Genomic DNA, 23,269 nt, shown 5'->3' with positions numbered 1-23,269 from the left:
ATCATCTGCACATTAAAAAGACATTATTTATTATCCACAACAGATAAAATACTGAATATTCTTTGATATAACGGTGAAGTACCGTATACGTGATGGTAAATAAGTATACTTACCATCAGCTGATCAATATATATATGTATAACGGACCACAATTTAGAGGTTAGTTTTTACGAACGAAGCGCTTCTGCAATTTGTTTTCAACCTATACCACGTTGGTTGTTAGTTACTCACTTATAAAAATGAGCAAAAGCTCCGTTAAAAATATTAAAGAAATTTCTGATCCACACGAATAAGTATTCATTTGAAATTCTAAAAATTAACACAGCACAAAATGTCGCAAGACATTCTTAATATATTAACCGGGCCTCAAATGACAAAAGTTTGTGCACCTATGGTTAGGTACAGCAAGTAAGTGTCGCAAATATTTATTTGTATTAAAGAAAAACACGTTCGTATAATTATTAAACATCCTTATTGTTACATTAGGTTACCATTTCGAACGTTGGTAAGGAAGTATGACTGTGATATTTGTTTTACACCAATGATCCTTGCCGACTCGTTTGTACAATCATCTAAGGCCAGAGATAGTGAATTCTCTACGAATGAAGGTGACAGTCCATTAATTGTACAGTTTGCAGCCAAAGAAGTAGATGATTTTGTGGAAGCTACGGAAATGGTTGCACCGTGAGTATAATTTCTAAACTATGTACAAGTTGTTCAGAATACTGTTTAGAAAAGTAGGTATATAGTAATAATTGTATTTGATTGATTGTCAGATATTCAAATGGAGTGGATTTAAATTGTGGTTGTCCTCAACGATGGGCTTTAAAGGATGGTTATGGCGCTGACCTACTAACTAAACCACAACTTGTGAAAGAATTGGTTTCTAATGTTAGGAATCGAATACCAAAACCATTTACTGTCTCTGTGAAAATACGTATTCTTAAAGATATAAAAAAAACAATTGAATTCAGTCGAGCTATAGAACATGCTGGTGTATCCTTTCTAACAGTGCATGCTAGAACTCCAGATATGAGAAATGAACCTATAGATCTGGATAGTTTGAAACTAGTAAGAAGTTGTGTACATTTACCAATGATAGCCAATGGAAACGTAAGATCTTTTGAAGATGCAAAAACCTTGTACGAAGAATCTAAATGTAATGGTGTAATGGTTGCTGGTGGAATCTTGACAAATCCTGCTATATTTTCTGGGTACAAGAATACTCCTGTTGAGTGTATTCAAGACTGGCTTGATATAACGTCCACTATGTCCACACAATTTATGTGTATGCATCACCATCTAGTTTTCATGCTAGAAAAAGTATTAACCAAAAAAGAAAAGTTAGTGTTCAATGTTCTTAATAATAAGAGTGACGTTTATGACTTTCTTAAAGAGCGTTTTGATATACAACCGAGGACGTTTGAAAAAGAATATTCAGTAACCAAATGTGAGTTTAATGCAGTTCCAAGGAAAAACGTACAAAAGTCAAACTTTGAAGACGAGTGTAGTATAAATTTGGAAAATCTTTTTATACAGTGATAGTAAATGACTAGACATTATAATCTTTATAAGATTAATTCAGTATTTTTGTATGCATATATTTTATAAATATACTTGAAATTTGTTCCAATGTTTGATGATTGAATGATGATTGAATTAAAAACACACAGTTGTATAATAATTAAATGGATTTATTTTGAATTAGGTGCAATGATATCAATGTGATGTTTCAAAGCTTTTTTGCTCGTATTATCTCTTACTCTTTTTTTTTTACACAAACGTTAGCGATTTAAAGATACAATTAATACAGATGTTTTAGACGTCACCTTCGTTTAATAATGATAAATTTTAAGGAAAAAAGTATCTCGCTGGCAGTACAGAGCTTTCGATCAAAACTTTCTCTTAACTTACGAACAATATAATCGCTAAGGGAACGTACCATTACTTAATAGTATTTGGTAAATGCGACTTAACGCGCGCCGTTAAGGGGCTCTGGAATTATATCTCACTGTGACGACAAGAATAACGGAATAATTCTACTTGACGCATCGACTAAACGAACAACCTTTTATTGTTTAGTGGATAAACCCTGGCGAAAACATATTTATGAAAATTTTATTTTGCCGACTTGAAGTGTGTACATGTACTGTTTCTTGAATTCATTCTGGATTTTCGACCGCTAAAATATAAATTTCTAGGAGCCTGTTCGCTGTGTGCACAAACAAAAGTGGATTCAAGCAAAATACACATAATCAAATGGAATAAGTCTAGAAATGCAGATTATGCCTGCTATAGGATAGCCTATGCTATCTCCTCTTATACACACAGCGAATATCCTTTGATAAAATTTTGCATAAAAATATTAACACCAGAGAAAACGCGCCACCTTGATATTTCTTTTTTTACAACGTTCTGTACAAAGACTTAGACAGATGCGAAAATTTGAGAAAAATACTGACATCTTTATACTTTTAGTTTACAAAAGTTACAGTGTTTTCTATGCGTAGATCAAATGTGCCAAAAAGGTACATGTTTCCATTATTCTCGAAGGTAAATGCAAATAAAATGACAACAAATAAGACACAACTGTTTTCGATTGCATTGTACGGAATACGGAATTACATGTTCCATTATGCACGTCTCCGTCGTTTCGTCCAGCGATAAGCTTTCCACTATACGAATTATCCTAGCGAGGAATCATCATTGAGTTATACAATAAACATTTGAATCGTTTTCTTTTCTTTTACTAGCTCCACCTCTTTGGCTTGTGGACTTTTGACTGACCGTATATAATATAAATTATTATGTGTATATATACTTTTTTTACTTATTTAATTTATTTATACTACATAGAGTCGCATCGCACATTTTAGAATCTCCACAGAATTCAAACGGCTTCGTTCTGTTGCATAAAAAGGCTATCCTTAAAAAGTTACCAATTAAAAAGAATGAAAATAATACGCATTGTCCCTATACATCAGCACAGCTTGTACGATGTATGAATTAAAATCATTTGAGCATTATTTCAGAGATTCTAACGTATGCAAGCGAGGCATTGATCATTCATTCAATACATTTACCCGCTCACCTCGATTTTTGCATTCCTTGTGATAATATTTATATGTGAAGTCTTCTCGTTCGTAGTTTTTTTTTACAATGATGTTCACGTCTGTTGCATGATATTCGTTCGTGAAGATTTTCATAAAAATATTTTCACCAAGGATCTTTCTGATTTATTTGCTTACAATGACTTTGTTCAGTGAATAATAATAGTATAATAAACAATGTTATACGAGCTTCAATTTGATACTGATTTTCTTTAATCTAGCCTATAAGTAATGAATGAAATCGCGGAGGCTTCTTGAACTATATGACAAACTTAACTGTACACGCTTAAAACTCGAACTAAGTAGAAAATACAAATTGCATTGACTCTCACAAAATAAATAATAAACGCAATATATTATAAACTATCTAACGCACTTTTAATTGCAGACGACACTGGTGTATTTATTTACGAATATAGCTTTAAATCTTTGTACACTTGCATAAATAATAAACGTAATACAGAGTTCAGCCTTAGAACAAACGTATTGACGATGACATGAAGCGTTGACTGGAAAAATTTTTTATATGTATGAAAGCATTCAGTCGCTACACGGAGGTTAACGAAGCACTTTGCACATCAGGAAAAAAAAGATCATCGGAATATCGCAGCTACTTTATAAGCATAAACACACGAGGCAGAATTTTGAGCCGCATGACATTGTTCGCGAAGGCAGGAAAAGGCCGGAAAAAGTGGAAGGTCCGAGCGGTCGTTAATCAAAGTCCCCCCTCGTTATTACATCAGAAAGCCCAAATTAATCGTGCCCTCCGTGTGCAAAGTGCCTCCTGCAAGTGTATACACACCCGCGCGCTCGCGGCGCAGATTTAATTATTCACGCGTAATTACGCCCCCGCGCGCGCGCTCCTGATACCCCCGCACTGCTTTATCGCTCTTTGCCACCGCTATCTGTGTGTGTGTGTGTGTATGTGTGTGTGTTTCCGTGTATGTGCGTCTCTCTCTCTCTCACTCTCTCGCTCATGGCTTTCTCGTCCTCGCGCATCTCGAGGGGACCGAGCGAGAAGCTCTCGACGTTATATATACCCAGGAGTCCTCGTTCGGAACTCTCTAAGCCCAGCCCTCGGGTACTAATTGACTAGCATCGTTCATCACACACACACACACATACACGCACACACACATACACGCATACACACACCCGCATATGCATCCATTCACGTGCTCTCTTTCTCGCACGCCCCTTCTCTGTCGCGCATCGCTCGACGCTCCCGAGGGAAAAGTCGGTTAATTTTTTCGCTGAGATTTTCTTTTCGAATCGGTGCTGCACGCGAAAAATATGATCTTGTGCAAGCTTCATGCGGAAAGTACCCTTTCAATTACTTCGTGTTGACGAGATAAATGCCAGAGGTACCATACGCGCATCGAGAATAAAAAAAAATTACCAGTATACTGAATCGTCATTCAATGCTGGAGTTTCCAGAAGTTAAAAAAAAAAGAAAAGCTTGGTAGATAAATAATAAGGTGGTAAATAACCACATCACACAGTGACGATGCGATTAGTCGATGCAAGCTTTCTCAGCACACTCTCCAAGAGTTATAACAGCAGCGCGGGACGGAAAAGGTAGTGAGTGAGAGGGTGACAAAACGTTCGTTTCAAATTAGCCAACTCTTCGAAAGCTCTCGTCGAATTTCTTCGACTGCATTCTCGCGCGACTTATCTAAATAAATACAAACAAACAATGACAGTTGAACAATAACTAAAGAACACAATTTCGGTATTTCGTCACTCTGCTTTATAGACGAACTTCGTCGCAGCGCTGTATTTTTTTTTTCATCATCAACAAAACTTCGTCACTATGCAAGGCGTTCGCGCACATTTCTTCTTTTTTTTCCTACTAGCAGGCCATGCTGATAATTTTTTTTTCATTACCTGGAAAATTCTGATGAAAAAAAAAATTCTACCGGAAATAAATGCGCGCGCGCGAAGCCTCGAAACAAAAGACAAATAGAACAAAAAAAGAACACTCGACACACGTATACACACGTCGGAGCGCGCGTGCTCTCGACGGTCTATACACCAAATACACGCACACACATACTGTACATATTTACAAGAGCTATACAGAAAAATATTGATGCGCGCTCTTTCGTACGTGTCGCAGCGCGCCATCTCTCCTCGCCTGCATCCTCTTCGTATCGAGTCGTGCGTCCCAACTCTTTCTCTCCTAATAAATCCAGTCAGTCTTGTCAGCTCGGCCTTCTTCACCTTCACCTTCTTCTTCTTCCTTTTCCCTACACTGCCCCATCATCCTCGCTCCTAAGGCTCCTTATGGCTATGTCCTCGCAATACAACGTTCGATACAACACATTCGTGTCGCATTCTTTGGCATGTTCAATCGCCCCTCTCTCTCCCTCTCTGTCTTTCTCATCGCCTCTAGAGCGTAAGTAGTAGTAGGAGGAGGCATCTGACGGCATGAGCTTCGCGTTACGTGACCCTTGGGTGTCCGTAAGCGAAGCTGACCTCGCGTCATGGATAATCCGGATGCATGAGATTGTACATGACCGCGAATATCGTGCAGGCAGCGTAGACGCCGAGGGCGACCCACCAGAGCAGCTGTTCGTGCAGCCGCTGCTCGAAGTTCTTCAGGACGAGGAGGCCGATCGTCAGACCGGCCAACGCGCCGGTCAGATGCGCCACGTAAGAGACCGGCGGCCCCAGCTGCTGCTGCTCCGCCGCGTACCTGTCGTAGATCGCGAAACCTACGTCGGCGCTTGCTGAAACAGAAAGGAGAAGAAAATTGTTGAAATCGTTAGACTCTCGCGGTGCAGCGGCGCTGTGTGTATTTCGTCGCGCTGAATTATTTTCTCTCTCGATTTGTCCGCGTGTTCTCCAACGAGATACAACTTCAAAGAAAATCGTCCTGGCCTCTAATACGTATGCGCGCGAGTCCCTTTGAACGAGCGGAGAAAGCGCGCGCGGTGGTTTCTTTAAAATTACACACGACTCGAGGAAAATGCGAGATAAAGGGCGCGATGCTAATGAGAGGGACTCTTGGCTGCAATTCCGTGCGCTGCAAGGAGAGACTTTTTCTCGCGGTCTGGAAGATTGTTTAGGAATTTTTTCACTCGTCCTCCTCTTTGTTTGCTTGTCATCGTTCGCTAAAGCGGAAGGGCTTTGGCAAAAAAGGAGTCGCGCTTCGACAGGCTTTGTTCAGCGTCGAGGAAGCGGTGCATCGTCGCCGTGATTCTTTTCGTTCGTGTATACGCAAGATTAGTTTTTCGAAGCTGAGGAATATACGCACACTTGATTCGGAAATACAAAATAATTCAATGTAAAGGAGGATACTTTTATTTATTATGGAAGGAATAGCGAAGCTATCTCAATTCCGACACGAACAGGACCTTTCGAGGCGACGAGCCGACGAATGACAAAGCAGGCGAGCGACGGATTGACACTTGGTCACGGCAGCTCGAGAACTCATCCAAGGAGCTTTGTGCGCGGGAAGCGTCGGCAAAAAGCCAGGCGAAATTGATTCTTCGTGCGACGACGGCTCGATTGTCTTTTAGAGGCGATACGCCTTTCTCGTCGCCGCGAATCAAGTGGCACAACACAACCTGCTCCGTAATACCCGCCTCGATTGGCTAAGTAACTAGCTGTGGGAAAGGTCGACGAGCTCGAACGAAAATCTCGAAATGCCAATGTTTATAGAGCGACAAGCGCCGAGAGCTCTTGGAGGCTAAACAAGCTAACTTCCTCGAACGAATCTAATTCACCTGTGCAGCGCTCTCGCGAAAGTTCGCGAATTAGAAGCCTCGAGACCTTTTACTCGTTGCTCTCGATTACACGCGCTAAATAATTCTCGCGGTTCGGATGATTTCTGGATTTTCGACTCGATAACGTTTCGCGGCTAATGACCGAGAATAAGCTCTCCCCTCTCAGCTACAGCTATATAACGATCTAAATTAACATAGAAGTGTACGGATGTAGGCATCGCGCAAAGGGAAAAAATTTCATCAAACGCGCGAGCGATAGCTCAAAAAGCTCAAAGTCAAAGCGGAGGAGAGTAGCGCGTTCTCGTTCGAGGTGAAAAAGTCGCACAAGAGAAAAAAGCTCGACCGAGAGCTTGCGCGCGCTTTTCCTTTCCGCGTGTGTTGTGTTGCGCAAACTCGCGGTTTACTGCATAGTCGGCATTTTTAAATTTGCGAGTACGCGTTCCGTTTTCGGATACCTACATCGGGAGGACTATGGATAAAGTAGAAAATCGTAACTCTCGGCGACGCTATCTCTCGCTTTCCATTAATACCGAGCCTGCGGACGCACTCCGTATAACTCGGAGGATTTATGTTTGCCGCGCCGAAAAACGCGAAAAGTGCGAAGCTTGCGCGAAAGGAGCCTGTAAAAAGCGAGAGCTGGGACATCACGTTTATTTATGTTTTAATTAAAAGTTTCGCGGGACAGTAATAGACTTGGCCGAAGAGACAGCGCGGGAGAGAAAGAGCTAGAGTAAGCGTCAAACGTGATTGGTTCATCGGCTAGAAGGAGATATACTGCTTTTTCGCGAGGGCATAGGATGGATGAGCCGTGAGCTTTCTTTTTTGCAAGCTCTGCGTCGCTCGTATTGACATCGCTCGATAAACTGCAGTTCCGTAAAAGTTCGGGATGAGTTTATTTTTTTTTAATTTCCAACTTCTCCAGTGTGATACGCGGGAATCGTATCGTTGTGCTTACCGATAACGAAGATACCAATAAGCCGCACTATGCCGAACTCCATGTTGTTGTAGTTGAGCAGAACGTTGGCGAGGTGAGCGGCAAGAAGCGCGTAAACTCCGCCGCTCGCGCCAACTAGGTAGACGTCCGTGTCGAAGACCGACGTGCCCAAGGAACCTGAAACCAAACGCCATAAGTGGTGTGTATTATTACGCTGTATTCGTGCGGATAACTTGCGGCGACGTCCTTTGACGAAGCTTAGTCGAGCTACTCATCAACTTTGATGGAAATTAATATACGACGCAGAAATTTGATTTCCGGTAACAAAGGGCTCCGCGAGTATTATGCATCTGTATATTAACAAGCTGAATAATCGGCTCTTAACGAAATATAGGATTTCGTATTATACATAATCTCCCATGTATACATCGACGATATTCGTTCGCTTTGAATCGACTAATGCACATCGATTACGCAGCCTCAAACGTTTGCGCTTTGCAAGACACCGCGTGAACCCATAGGTTCAACTCTCCTTTTATCACACTCGAAAAATTTTGTCGGGGCGCGTGTAAGTATCGAGAGAACAGAACGCGGTATTATCTCTCCCGGTCGTCGAAACGACTGCGCGAGTGTTATCGTGGGAAATGGAAAGGCCGTGCATTATTACAGGCTGATGCAGTAGAGAGACTTCGTGCGCGCCGCCGCCGAGGTGTCTGAGATGCGGACGGAAAGAACAACGGCAACAACAATAAACACCTGACGTGTGGGAAAAGCTTTGAATTATGACGCGCCTCGTGACTATCGTTTCATGATCGATCAGCCGGGGGACTACTTGCGCGCGTCGAGATCACGCTTTGATATGTTCTCGCGATATATTATTGTTATTATATCGTCACCGACATCTATGTACTTATTATAATACACACATCGGGAAGTTATCGGCTGCTAATTCACCGCGACTTTCGCGTCGTCACATCCGGTTCCGCTGCGCGTCTCCTGTCGGGGCGATGCGCTTTTCCCACGAGATGCGACATTCGCATCAGCCACTCCTGTTGCAGCGCATTAGATAATTGCCCGCGGCTGTCTATCCGACTGTCACGGCGTCCGATTGTCGAAATCCCTTCTCGCGAAGAAGCGTCGCTGCGCGTTAAAATAACAATAACGTTATATAATATCGTAATAACGACACTCGCGCGCGCGCAGGGAGCCAGTCATGCAGCGCAGCTTTTACATTAGACTGAAAGCTTCATTCCTCTAATTGGCCGCTACAGCAGCAGCAGAGCAGTGTATATAGCAGTCGTCATTTCGCCCTCGCCGACTTTAAGTAATTGACTCGCAGGCTAATGGATTTCGTTTATATACCTGCATAGAGCGATGAAAAGGAGGAGCGGGCAAAAAAGGTAAAGCCGCGGCGAAGCTGGCTTATATACCTTTTTTTATTGCAAAAGCTCGCTCGCGCGCGCGGGATAAAATAAATCGCTTTCTCGAATTTCATCAAGTGTTGACTTTCTTCCAGATACGTGTCGAGATAAGAGCGGCCTTTTTTTCAAGGAATTAAGAAGCGTTAGGAAATCTCGAGAATTTCCTCTCGGCGCGATGATTATAGAGTCAATAGAGATAGAGCTGAGTTTCGAGCGAGTCTCTTTGAGCTTTGATGGTATATCATAGTCTCACATCGATCGAATGGGAACGAACTTGCAGAGATTCGTACGAAAATCTAGCTCGCAAAGCCAAAGTAGCGCGAGAGGAGTGGAGTGCAGTCTTTGCCCTGATACATGCCCGCGTGCGTGTGCATATGTATATACATCGCACACAATGCACAAAGAAAGAAGAGCGAGAGAGAGAGAGAGAGAGAGAGAGAGAGAGGCTGAAACGCCGGGCTTATTCGCAATTTTCTTCGGCTTTATGCGGGTCAAGTTGGTGGAAAGAGAGAGAGAGAGAGAGAGAGAGAGAGAGAGAGAGAGAGAGAGAGAGAGAGAGAGAGATAAGGGATTTCGATAGGAAGGATTTGCCCTCTATCTCTGTACTCGGCTCTTTTTGCGAGCGGATGTGTATGCGCGCGCGTCGCGTTTTGTATACTAGACCTAGACGCGCGTGCAGCTATATCGTTCAGCACTGCGAAGGATCAGGCCGGTATTAAGTTTTTCTTGTCGGCGACGTATTTTCCGCTGCCGCGAAGCTCACCTCCTATAGCCCAGTTTTATTTAGATGCGCCTGCTGTACGTCACGTAAGTAGATGTACATAATATGCACGAGTAGCGTAAGCCGATCATGCAGCCGATATATATTGGAAGTTTTTGCGCTGCCTCTTATAGATTCGCCAGTGCGTTTGCGTCTCGCTTGCACTTAGCTACTGAATAGAAGGAAAAAAGCGGGCCATGAAACGAGAAATTCAACAATGCGGGCAGTCACACACTCCGCGGGTATCAAAAGAGCATAGAGACTATCTCACGGCAAAGCGAGCGTATGGTATACAGTTAAGCATTTTTTAAGAGCTACCATATCCCGCTACTCCTCTCTCGGTACATATTTCACGATGGCATCGTTTGATCGCGTGCGGCGGAAAAACTGGATCGTAACAGGTGTGTAAAATACACCTTAAGTGGCCTGCGCGCATCAGCGAGATCTAATTAAAGAGAGGCACGACGCGTCGAGCGGCTCTTATAATTGCTTGTAAAACGATTGCGTCGAGGCGCAAAAAAGAGGACACCGATACATCGCCTATATTTTGAAATCGTCGATACGAGCGCCCGACGAAGTGGCGCGAAGATTACGCGATATTGGACGGAAACGGAGATAGATAACGTCGCGCGACCCCTTTTTTTCGATATGGGTATGTACGTCTCTCGAAAATAAAAAGCGCAAAGCGTGAAAGTAATAAAGGACCGTGAGTAGAGACGAACGCATATTCGCGTTTGCCGAAGCCATTCGGCTGCGCGCGCGCGAAAGATTCACTCGGTCGAGTTTCTCTTTGACACGCCGTGTCGGAGTATATAAGTGACGTGAAAAATCCGCGGATATAGGCGGCCGGAAGAATAGAAACAAAGCCCGCTGAAAATCCACTCTCTATCTCTATTATTTCCCCCCTATTCGGCGCGCTCTCTCTCTCTCTCTCCTTTCTTGTTTCTATTTTACGGAAATTTTCCATTCTCTTTTCGCCTCATTCTCTCTCTATTTTTTCACTCGCTCGCTCTGCATATTCTCTCTTTTTTGTTATCTCAAACGACTCTTCTCTTTCATTTCCATTATAATTAATTCTAAAAACGATGTTCCCCTCTTTCCGCTGTCGCAGCTAGCGCCCGAGTGAATACATTTTTTCGCTGCGATTCTCTCATCCAAGCGCAAGCAGTGGAGAATGATTCAGTATTAGCTCGTCGCACGCGTGCGGCCCGGCGATAATAGTTCCGCGCGACGATTCTTTTTTTCTTCCTTCAAATTTAATGAATAAATTTAGCCCGCTCGAGTATCATTCCCGCGACGTTTGATATAATTGAATTTGATATTTATATTCGACTCTTTCTCTTCTTGAAATAAATGCGTTGGATATAAAAAAATTATAATAATATCCCATTTCCGTGCGATGACGTGAGATATGTGTACCACCCCTTTTTCACGAATCTTTCAGCGATTTTTGCGCCGAAATTCGAATGCCGCACACAGGAACAAAATACACATGGACACACAGTGCTGAGCGCCTCTTTGAGCAAAAAATTGAGCGCTCTTTTGATCGGTGCCTTTTTCCGAAGATTAACACACATCCGCGTGTGTATACAGAAAATAGAGTATAAGTGAGCTTTGCTGCGGCGGAAGTAATCCGACGCGGTTGACATCGGACGAATCGATACTTTTTATATTTGCCAAAGCATTACTGCACTGCCAAAAGTAAATTCTATGCTCGTTTGCGAGTTTCTCTTTAAATGCGAACAGAAAAAATTTTTTTTCCTGGTAAAGATCTCGTACAAACATTTCCGAGAAACAAGGTCGTTAGGATATCTGGGACGTTTTCCGGTAATGCGTCTGAATGAAAACTTAGCCGCGCGAGGTGCGCACGTATATAGAGCTCGTTCGAGAAACAATGAAATTCATCGTAATTGGCGGAAGGATATGAGATACAATTATGCCTCGACGCGTCGAGATAAGGATCTACTGAGAAATTAGGAAAGTAGGCGAGGAATCCGAAGAACATAAACGATGCTATCTCTCTCGAGCTTGTGTGGATAATACGTAAGAAAAAGTCTAGGTTTACTACAGGCGCGCGAGAAGATTTTCCCGCCTCTTATCGCGCGCTCTTTTTTTTCTTCGGCAAACAATTCCGCTGATTTTCGAGTGTGTATTTACTGGGAACTTATTCGACTCGTCGGATTTCAGCCGTACGTATACTGATCCGCGCGTTGCGTACGGCCGATTTAAATTTTTCAATGCTGTGAATCAACGCGGGAAATTCAAAACGAATCGGCTTCTTTCAACTGTATTATAACGTATAAGTCGAAAAACGAGAAAAGGAAGGAGCTTCGGCATCAGCACTTTTCCCCGCGTCAGCAGCCAGAAAAATCCGTTCCATACACTCGCGCTGACTCTCCTCCCGCTCGCGCAGGTTAATTACCCCGATGAGTGATAAGATAAAAGCGCTGCTCCGTCTCTCTCTCTCTCTCTCTCTCTCTCCCTCTCTCTCTCTCTCTCTCTCTCTCTCTCTACCTCGACTCCTGCTCTCGAGCGTATTAAATTGAATGAGGCAAGTAGAAGAGCGAGCGAGCGCTGCCGGAAGCGCGTGTGAAAAAGCAGCGTGGAAGGGAGGGGAGAAGGGGTGTACAGGCGACCAGAAATTATTTACGTCGGCTCAGAAGACGTGGCTAGTGTACAGCGCTTTTCGGGAAAGTAAGTTATCGTTACCATTAGGACGAATCGAATATAAGTAAACATTTTCGTACGAATACACACTCCCGTAATTTTCAAACACACGAGCCTCACAGCGTCCCGATCATTGACCTCATACCGCACAATATAAAAGCCAGCAGCGGTGCAGGCGGTGCATGTGAAATTACGTATAATCTTGAAAATGAATTTTTTATTATCTCATTTTCCAAGCGAACGCCCGTCTATATAAATGCAGACACGCGGCGGCGGCGGTGGCTCCGTAGCGTGACTCTCGCGTAGTGAATCCTGCTTCTTCTCCTTCTCGTCTACATTATACACGAATATGAGGGAGCAGTACTCGCGAGCTCTGCCTTTTCCTGTGTCACCAAGACAAAAGGGAATGCAAAATGCCGTTCTCTTTTTTTCCTCCACGTCGCCCTTTTTCTTGCGCGCGCGCATTTCAGTGATAATAAGCGCGGGATATTCTTTTCACTTGCGGCCTTTGCGTTCTCGCGAGCGCGCGGTTTAGCCGCAGGACTCTCGCGCGCGTATTGTACGCGTGCAATTATGCTAATCGCTCGCGTTGCAGTTGCTCCTCGTCGGCTTGACTTTTCCCGGGAGTTCGTGAACTTTTATATGCGTTAAGCTATTTTGAAGTAGGTGTACTGCTTTGCGAACAAAAGGTCTATAAAACTCGACGAAATCAATCGGAGTTTGCGTGCGCGTTGATTATCGAAAAAGTTTCGTTCCGAATGGCCGAAAATCGATACAATAAAAAAAACATCGCTCGAAATTTTCTACACCGCATACATGCGCATTGCATGCAGCTCTGAAAGTTTCAACAATTCTCAGCCGCCACAGCGCGCAGGGCATTTCTACCACGGAAATAACGAAGCGGCAGCAGCGAAGCATTCTTTTTTTAACGAACGACTCCATATACATCGCGCGGTAATAATACGCTCGAAAAGGAATTTAAAAAAACATGAGCCTCCAGTCCGCCGCTGCGCATTATCTATGAAAAATACACGCGATGCGTATTCGGACTCGGAATATATTTTCAATTATGAAAATCCGAAGAGTAAGGCATTATCATAATCTCGCGATAGCAGATATGGAGAGAGAGAGAGAGGGGGGGGGGGAGCTCTCCGGACATGATAAAGCCGAAGCGCGCGGAGGGATGATAAAGCGGCGCGACTTAGCGCTTTGACATGATTTTTCCAGACCGTGCGGGCTACGAATGCAAAGAGAATTTTTCACATAAAACCGCATACTCTACGCTCTTTACGACGCTACGTGAGCCCACCTGTGTAAAATATACGTTATGCGCGCGAGCGTTCGAATGAATTATGAACTCGGCCATTCGTTATTAACGCTAGAGCGTACAAGGCCAATTATGTGCGGGCGAAAAATGTCGTATCCCGTTAGACAGGAGACAATAGCGACCGCAACAGCAGGAAGAAGCTTACCGGCAAGGACTCCGGCCATGTAAACCGCGGCGATTCTGAAGCTTCCGTGAACCATTTCCAGCGGCAGGCCCACGACCACCTGTACTCCGAGGTTGAAGAGCAGGTGAAGCCATCTGTAACAGAATGAAAGAATGTTATTTTTTTAAGTATAATACGCGCAGCAGTTGAGAAACAAATGTATACGGAAATGCCAACTATGCAGCCTCGTTCAGCCTGAAAGTCGGAGCAAGCTCGACGCGAGAAATGTTAACAACGTCTTTGCGCCCATACAGATGCGCGCGCTCACGGAGTCCTGATGAGAGAATCTCTACGTATCAAAGTGTACTAAGCGCGAAAAGGCCGTAAGTCTGTTCTATACGCTCCGCTTCTCGACGCCGCCGAGTCAAAGGGAATTTCCAGATGGACGGAGAAGCTTATATACAGCGGAGCGAAAGTTCAAAGCTTCATACGCGTCACTCGCGCTGATTCCTCATTTAAGCGTCGGCCTTGTTTCGGATTATGCGTTTACTCTACTGCTGCAGGCAGATATTCGACGGGGAAATGAATTTCGCGATGCGTCTACTTCTGCGCACGACGTTTTCCAGCTACGCCGACAGGTATTATATTTTCTCATATATGCGATTCAAAGCAAACATTTATATTAACAGCCTACTTTGTCACTTAATAAACGAGCCGCGGGAGAAAAGGAGCGAGCCGATGAGAAGCTCCTCCGGCAGAGAAAGAGCAAAAACTTAACTCTCTCTACAGAGGAACTCTGACACTCGGTTCAGCTAACTTATGCCTTTCAAGCTCGACGATCCGCGAATCTCGCTTAAAAGGCCCGGGAGCTGCGCGAGAGGGAGAGACTCGAGCGGAGCGAAAATGCGAGTTTCGCGAGATTAAGGGTTTTATCTCGCGTGCGAGTGACTCTTTCGCGGGTGACTCGCGAGAGAGAGAGAGAGAGAGAGAGAGAGAGAGAGAGAGAGAGAGAGAGAGAGAGAGAGAAAGAGACGGATGGAAGGAGCCCTGGCTATGTATACGTATATACGCGTAAGCGTGAGCAGCAGCGCAGGGAGAAGAATATAGTCCGAGTGGGAGTATAAGCGGAGGAAAAAATGAGCGACGTTTCTCATGTATATATTCCGCTGCAGGCTGAAATTACCCGAGCGAGCGCACGCGAATGAGAAAAGTCGAAACTTCTTCATCTTCGCCTCACTTTTGAATTCGACGATTCCTTGCGCGCATAAATGCATCGAGAGATCATTGTTACCGCCAACGAGGGATATTTTAGGCGCTTGAAAAAGCTCTTTCCTCGAAAAAGCTTCGAAAAAGGCGCCTGCATCGGAGAGAAATTATTCCCATTCCGCTCGGCCACATTCCTCCTTTCTCTCTCGTCCAACAAACAGATAGATCAATCGGGAGAAGCGATGTCGCTGCGTGTACAGAGAACGAGCTGAAAAAAGGCGCGAACGGATCGTGTCGAAAAAAAGCAAGCAGACGCACGCGCGCGCGGAAGCACGAGGAATTTTCGCATCGAAAGCTCGGGCCCCCACCGGCCGACGACGACTATACTGCAGCGCGCGCAACGTTTTCCATTTATCACGGCGCTCGCGCGCGAAAAAGCGCCGAGACACAGAGAGGAAAAAGGCAGAGGAGCTTCGATCCTTTTTTGTTCGATGCCGCGGCTCTAACGTTTTTACATCGGCTATGCGCGTGTGAATCGGGATTGGAAATTCGAGAGCGATGTGCTTTGGATATATTCTTGCGCGGGATTGATTGGAAATTCGTTTGTAGAATCGATTCCGCGAGGGGAAGAAGAACAAGAGCTATAGAGGAAATAGGCAATTTGCATGGCCTATCAATAAGCGTTTGCCTGCTTGCGATTGTTTGCTCAGAGACGTATGCGGGGACGGGAAAAAATTATCGCGTCCGCGTGTTTTCTCATTACTACGCCGCTTGCGCTGCAATTGCTTTTACGCTTATATGCGCCAGCTCCGAGCTTGTTTACTCGCTCATTCGCATACGTGCATATTTGTGCGTAATGGAAGAGTGAGCTTTTGAATGTTTTAATTTTTACGTGTATACGCGTGCAGCGAGATTTAAAAGCCGGCTACTGTGTGTGTGTGTGTGTGTGTGTGTGTGTTTGGAAGCAGCAGTCGGCCCCGGCGACGTATTATACGAAAAGGATCCTCTACTCCCCGTTTTTCCTTGTTCCACGCCTTCGCACATATTTCTTCGTTTCCCCTGCATCTCCTGCTGCTTTTTTACACTGACTCGCTGCGCTGCTATTCCCGTATTTTTAATGTCCTTCTTTTTCAGCGCTCGTCAGGCGGCTCTTTAGAAAAGGCGAAATTCGTTACTTTCTATATCGGATAAGATTGCCATCTGAGATTTAATAAGCCGATACGAGACTATCGTGGAATAACGCATGTTTTATTACCATTTTCCCATGTACAACCACTTCCTATACATGTGTCCATATATATCTCGATTAAATCCAAAAGCGTTCCCCCTCATCTTCCGCATAGCCGAACGACGAATAGCGACAGGAAGTGTACAGTTGCAGGAACTATCCGCAGCGACCCTCGAAATCAAAAGCGATATGCCTCGGCAAGAGGAGCGATTATATACCGCCGGAATAACGCGCGCACACACACACACACACACACACACACACACACGTATATCCACGAGAAGGGTCAAGCCCGGGAAAAGGAAAAGGGGGAGAAAGAAAGAGAGGGAACAAAATATTGGAGAGGGTGACTCAGAACGCCTGAAAATTGCCTTCGTGCGCGCGGGGAAATGGAGCGAGAATAAGAAAGCTGGCGCAGAAGCCGCGCCGGAGCGAGATTCCGATCTTCACGATTTTCGCGGAGAAGAGAGAGAGAGCCCGAAAGCCGAGTGATGATAAAGGGAATAGATAACGGAAGCGCTCGAGTTTTAGCTCGCTTGCATAGGGATACGTATGTATATGTATATACCTGCTGATGCATGTGAATTCGGGAAGGTGGAATTGGGCGACGAAGGATGATCGCCATGGCTGATTACAGGCGTTTAAAAAAAAAGAAGGAATATAAGACGCCGCGAGGGTTATGATGAAAGTGTGATAGATCATCGGTTATTCATGGCTACTGGTCAGGAGAGACGACGTTACCATCGAGTTTGCGAGATTTTGAGCTGTATATAATTATGCACAATAGAGCTTCATTAGACAGCCGATATACCACAGATAAAGCGTCTGTAAAGTAACCCTCCTTTAGAGCCAAAATTACTTAATCCGATCCATCCGCGTCGTATAAAGTCTCGCTCCGTATACAATAGCGCATCGCCTTCCGCGGATCGATCCTTGCAACTTCTCTTCGGCCGCAAAGTATATGTTGTTGTTTTTTTATTCGCTAAACGCGCGTCGCTCGAAGAACACAGACCTTTTCTTTCCTCTACCCTCCCCCTTTATCGCATCGAGAGTATACGCGACGATAAAGTCGCGGAGATACAGTTTCTCTGCGATTCCGAATAGCGGCCGCACAAATTGCTCTTCGGCAAACTACACACACCCACCGCACCGTTTATTATCGTCGAAGGTATATATTACACGCGCATATACTGCACATATATTCGCTTTTATGCGGAGAACGATCCAGTGATTTATTTATCAAGACGGGAGCCATTAGGATCGCCAAGTATAATTCTATAGGGGGAGTATAAGAACTTCAACCCCCGCGGATTGCTGCGGATCTGAGAATTTTCAATTCATTGCCGCGGCGTTTATAAGCCGACCAATACAAAGCTCGATAGTCGTTGGGAATCGCATATATAACAGCGCAGCGCCGCTCGATTCATTCCGACTGTGTCTCAAGACAGAGAAAGAGAGAGAGAGAGAGAGCAGGCTATACGTATAAATTGCCGGGCGACGGTATACGCGTCGGTAATAAAGACAAATCGAGAATCGATACCGCCTAATGCCCCTTCGTTAGACTCGTTCGCGACTTAACGAGGAATCTTGTGTACGCGGAATATTCGCGGCGGGTCGCTTCACGGTATAACCTTTGACGCGCATTAAACGGCCGTGAAAAATCGGCCGAGTATGTGTGTATAACAGGAGAAGAGCTGGGCGAAAATAGAGCGACTATGCAATCGTCTAATGGAGCAAAAGACCAGAGGGGAATTCGCTAAAGAGAGAGAGAGAGAGAGAGGGATTCTCGTATTATATACGCGTACGCGCGCCTTCCTAATGGATTGCAAACAAAGAAGCGGCCGCCGAACGGCTCGTACGCGTTCGGCGCGCGTGTATCCATTAGCGCGAGCTGTATTAAAGAATTTCGCGGTTCTTTCCTTTTTATTAGCTTTTATATAGTTTTGATGAAACGTTATTCCTGGAATTGTTTACTTTTAAGCGGGCATACCGACAAACGGCTGAATAAGAAAAAATCCGGTGCAGTATACACGATAAGGCCGTTCAATCTGCTTCCAAATTAAAGAGATACCCAGACGACGATCCGTCTCAATTATGCGCGAGGGGAAAGCTTTCGCTTCCTAGAGAAGCCACTGGAGTTCGCTATATATACTTCGCGCCGACTTAAACTTCGCTCGCATTTTCATAATTGCGGAATATAAATAAGAGTCGAGGGAGATATAGAGAGCAGGTCGAACGACGAAACAGCAGCAGCAACGTCGAAGGAAAATGGAGATGAGAAGCGCGGAATATCCGAATTTCTCCCTCCTCGTCTTTTTTTCAGCTCTTCTTTCATCGCCTATATAATGGCTTGGCTCGTCGCGCATGCATAATCCTGTGCGAATACGCGACGAGTCGCGTATCGGCCGGCGCTCGCTGCGCGTCATTATTCAAATCCGCGCGTGCGGTCCAAGTTTCCGGCGCTGCAGCTGAGTCGCCCCTGATTCACTTCCGGTACAGTATAGTTGAGTGGACTTTGTAATGCGCGGATATATAGGGCTTCTTTTTTGATGAGAATCTATAGTTCGAATATCGACGTAAACAATGGAAGGTTTAATCAGTTCAAAAGTTTTCCACGCCGAGTTAAACAGCGGAAAAATTCAAATTCTTTCTCGCGCACACACGCAGCTTTCTTCGAGTGCCGGGGATTATGCGCGATTAATAGAGCAAGTCCTCGACGAATAATCTCCGGCGCAAGAAAAGTAGCCTCGGAGCTTATGCTCGTGTATATAGATAACCATTTGACAAAGTCTTTGTCTCGAAGTTCTTCCTCCAGCAAGCATCGACGAGCTATGGGGGCGGCGAAGAGAAAGCCTATTATCGCGTGGGTTTGGGGAGCGCGATGTGATCGACGAGTTTTTTTTTAAAGGTTCGATCAAAGTTTTTCTTATTTTTCGCTTCGTCAGCCATCTCGATTAATCAAACGCTCGAGCCGGCGCTTTTTCGGCTGCGTTGTATAATTTTAATTTATCACGTTTTTCGCGCGCGGGCGTTGTAAATTATCGCGGCAAACTTTTCACGGTCGGCTTCCGTTCGCATATATTGCACGATAAACGTGTCGTGTGTGTTTATTGAAAAAAATGGCTTTATACGTGCGCGGGTATTTTTGATCGACGATCGACGTCGATGCGTGTGTGGTGTATGGTGTAATTCATTGGGTCATAAGAAAATGAAACTGTATACACGCGCGCTATTTTTATGCCGCAGGATCGCACGTGCAGCATTATTGTGCACTTTAATCGCGAGTGTCCCCCGCTATCGATCATCGAAAACCGCGGTACGACTCTATATACGCCATTATATTATATGCACGGTAACGCACGACGTTCATAATTTACCATAAGTGCTTTAATATTTTACCGATCGATTAATAATAATATACTCGCGCGCATACACGCAATCGATTGTCCGTTTATTCCAAACCGCATCGCTTTATAAAACGACGATCAATATAAATGTAGAATATTAAATCAACGATAATGCGTTTGAAAAGTCATCTCTCTCAACGAGTCTCGCACGCGCGAATACCTACCCGTATGTGCCGAGAATAACGTGTGAAACTTTCTGCATACACATACGCAGAGAGTATACACACTCGCAGGACTTTGTCGCGACCGCATTGCGCCGTTATATATAGCAGCGAGAGTCATCATCTCGCAGAGGTGTGTATAATATGTGTAGTATGTACAGAAGGTATCCATGAGAGCTCTCTCGTCAGTGCCGCGATTCATCCCGCAAAAAACCTCAGCGTGCGAAAATCCGAGCGAGACTCTTACTTTTCGGATTGGACCAGTGTACACAGCCATAGAAAGCCGAGAGAGAGAGAGAGAGAGAGAGAGAGAGAGGCTCGATTTTATTCACAAAGCGGTCGCGTGCGCTCGCGGCTTCCGCTAATTAGGGCTAAGTCCTCAACGTGTATACGTGCGTGTCATGGCGGAATCGAACTGCGCGATGCTGTTCCCACGGGATGTTTTTGTTGGCCGCGACGACTTTTATGTACGAAGGATATATTACGAGGCTCGCCTTGGGTTGGGCTCTTGGCGCTTTGAAGGAGGTGTGATGATTTATTTATATACTCTTATCGACCTTGAATGAAATCAAAGAAATTTTATCCTTGAAATTACAACGTGACCATACGTGCGTTTGTTATTAATACTGCCTATCTGCATACAAAATTATCATCGTTTCATCCCCAAGTGTGTAAACTTCGACGACGTTATCAACAGGAGCGCGCACCTACGTCACGCAGCAGGTTTTTGACGCAGCTACTTCTTAAAAAGTATATTAATTAAACTTTGGCGCGCAGTACCTCCCAAGGGTCTCGATTTACCGGACGATTAACTTTCGGCGAGTATATATAGCAGTAGCTTCTGCGCTCGAGTATATACACCGGAGCTGCGGCGGAGTCTCGCGAGATGAAGAACCTCAAGTCTGGAAGCCGCTATATTATATACACGTATACACGCATACATACCATGTTTTTCACGTACGCGCACCCACACACACAGTAATGCACAGAGAGCTGGACTCTCGCCCATCTCCGCGCGTCCTCATGAATAATTTAAGGAAAACTTATCTTTCGCGCTGTCTTTTCTCCCTTTCGCACGAGTCTACGCTGGACTACCTTTTTTCTCTCTTTCTCTTTTGTTCGTGTCCTTCTTTCGCGCGTAGGAGCAGAACTCGATGGAAAAATATGGCCAGCGGCCCGGGACTCGTCGGCAAAAAAGAGGACATTTAATTTCATTAAGCCCGCGGAAGAATTCAATCGATGGAACGAGTCGCGCGCGGACTGAGTGCGCGGAGTGAGAGAGAGAGAGAGAGAGAGAGAGAGAGAAAAAAGCCGCGAGCGTGTTTCGCACAAAGGGACGGCAAATTGAGCGGGAAGGAGCGCGCGGTTCGATGTATATAGAGAGAAAGGGAGGGGGGAGTAGAATCAGAGAAATCTTGTTAATGTAATTGGCTAACCCGTGAAATCCAGGCCGTTACAGGGGCTTTCTCCTACCTCGCTAAATGAATATTTCATCGAGTGGATTATTTTTTCTTTCTTTCTCCGTATCGGGAGATGCATTTTCTAATTCGCGCATCGGAATAAATCAGTGCATTCTCGAACAATCGAATACCTCTTGGTTATTGGTAAAAAATGTCGCGGTTAATCCCTTGTTGCACGAGAGAGTGCGCATTTGAAAAAAAAAACGAACGTGCACGCGGATGAGGCAACTTTTTCCAACAAAGTTGCTCATATCCAACTATAACACAGAGTCACGGCAACAGATGAAAGCAGCAACAATGAGAATCGACAGCCGCGTTGAAAACGGAATATTCTCCCTAGCGAGAGACAAACAAAACCTGACCGGCTGCGCATAGGAATGTCCGACGAGCGCTTGCACCAGTTATACACTATATATATATATATAGATAAAAAAAGGGAGCGAGAAAGAGAGAGAAAATATTGACCCACATGTATAGAAAAGCGTCCGATTCTCCTGCGTCGCTTTTGTTTTGCGCAAGTGTTCTTCAACGCGACGGGTAAGACGATTTTTTAAGCGAGGCGCTATGCGGAAAATAATATCCCGTTTATTCTATCGTCCGCAGCAACTATATTGCTCGCGTATTTGTCCGGACGAGCTTGGGATTTTTCCACGGAGTATAGCGCGCGGCAAGGATGTATCGTATAACGGCGTCGATAAAGCAGAGGTTTACTTTGGCTTTTTAATTTCGAGAAGAATTTTTTCTCATATACGCATTGCTTTTAGCCGGTCGATCGGTATTTGCAGTACGGCTATGTGTGTTTAATTGAAATACGTCGATGTTTTTTCAATTTTATAACAAGCGGTATAACTGGGTAATCGTGCGATAGTCGATGGAATATGCGTATGCAGGAAAAGCGCGCACTTTCGATTTTTTAGTAAACGAACAGAAATCAAGAGAGTTGCGTAAACAATGTTAAAATTGTACTGGATTTTACGATTTTTCTATTGATTTTCACATATTAATTGTAAACGAATATAGAATATTGTAAGTCGATTAAAATAGAAAAAAGTCGCTTTACTTACCCTGCGTGAAGGAACATGTAAAAGGCGAACCTCCAGAGCTCGAGCCTTTTGTCTGGTCGGTAGATGAAGACACTGTCAATGGGGACCGGCCCCGAAGAGTTGACCTCACCCTTGGCGGCAGTGTAGTAAGTGAAAAAGCCCAACTGCAACGCAAAATGCACAATGTAACGTATATGTACGAAATACAAAGTTTATTCCGCGAATACCGCAAGTAACAGGAAGTAAACCGCGTATCTATCAATGAAACTAGATTTCAATTTCATAAGCTCTTCCAGTACGTATTCGACTTTAATGTTTCTCTCGCAAAAAGCTCGCGACGGAAAAACTTTCCTCCCTCCAGCATACGTGTGTGTGTGTGTGTGTGTGTGTATTTGCCGCATAAAGATATATAAATCGATCATCCGCACACACAACGTTCTCGGTCGCGAGAAAAACGATACACCGACAACCTGTTGATGCACTGCGCATTCCATACACACGCGCGCGTCTTCAGCCGATATATTAACGTTTCGGCGTTTATACGAAAGCTATTACACACACGATATAAATATCTTCTTCTGTTCGACTGCAACTACTCGAGAGAATCAATTAAAATCGAAACTTAATATAGGCGCAAGGTAAAGGCGCGTGTAACTCAGCCCGGATAATAAACATAATAGCCGAGGAGGGCAGAGACGTTTCGACGATTAA

General features: G+C 44.6%; 2 protein-coding genes across 3 annotated transcripts in view; one reads left to right on the top strand and one right to left on the bottom strand.

Annotated features, from left to right (window-relative positions):
* Positions 1-153: 153 nt before the first annotated feature.
* LOC100115015 (tRNA-dihydrouridine(20a/20b) synthase [NAD(P)+]-like) lies at positions 154-1,704 on the top strand. Its single transcript, XM_001608182.6, has 3 exons — positions 154-408; positions 487-684; positions 777-1,704. The coding sequence occupies exons 1-3, from the start codon at positions 332-334 to the stop codon at positions 1,540-1,542; spliced, it is 1,041 nt and encodes a 346-aa protein (XP_001608232.1). The 5' UTR covers positions 154-331; the 3' UTR covers positions 1,543-1,704.
* LOC100124002 (stem cell tumor) overlaps positions 1,674-23,269 on the bottom strand; it is a 236,591-nt gene continuing 214,995 nt past the window's right edge. For both annotated transcript variants that reach the window (XM_008217478.3, XM_008217476.3), the window contains 4 exons: positions 22,580-22,722; positions 14,096-14,208; positions 7,797-7,952; positions 1,674-5,842 (listed from right to left, as the gene is read on the bottom strand). In XM_008217478.3, coding sequence (XP_008215700.1) covers positions 5,595-5,842; positions 7,797-7,952; positions 14,096-14,208; positions 22,580-22,722 — 660 coding nt within the window. In that variant the 3' untranslated portion in view covers positions 1,674-5,594. The remainder of the gene's footprint in view (positions 5,843-7,796; positions 7,953-14,095; positions 14,209-22,579; positions 22,723-23,269) is intronic.

Source organism: Nasonia vitripennis, chromosome 5, assembly GCF_009193385.2.
Source record: "Nasonia vitripennis strain AsymCx chromosome 5, Nvit_psr_1.1, whole genome shotgun sequence".
NCBI lineage: Eukaryota > Metazoa > Arthropoda > Insecta > Hymenoptera > Pteromalidae > Nasonia > Nasonia vitripennis.
This window is presented reverse-complemented; position numbering and strand designations above follow the sequence as displayed.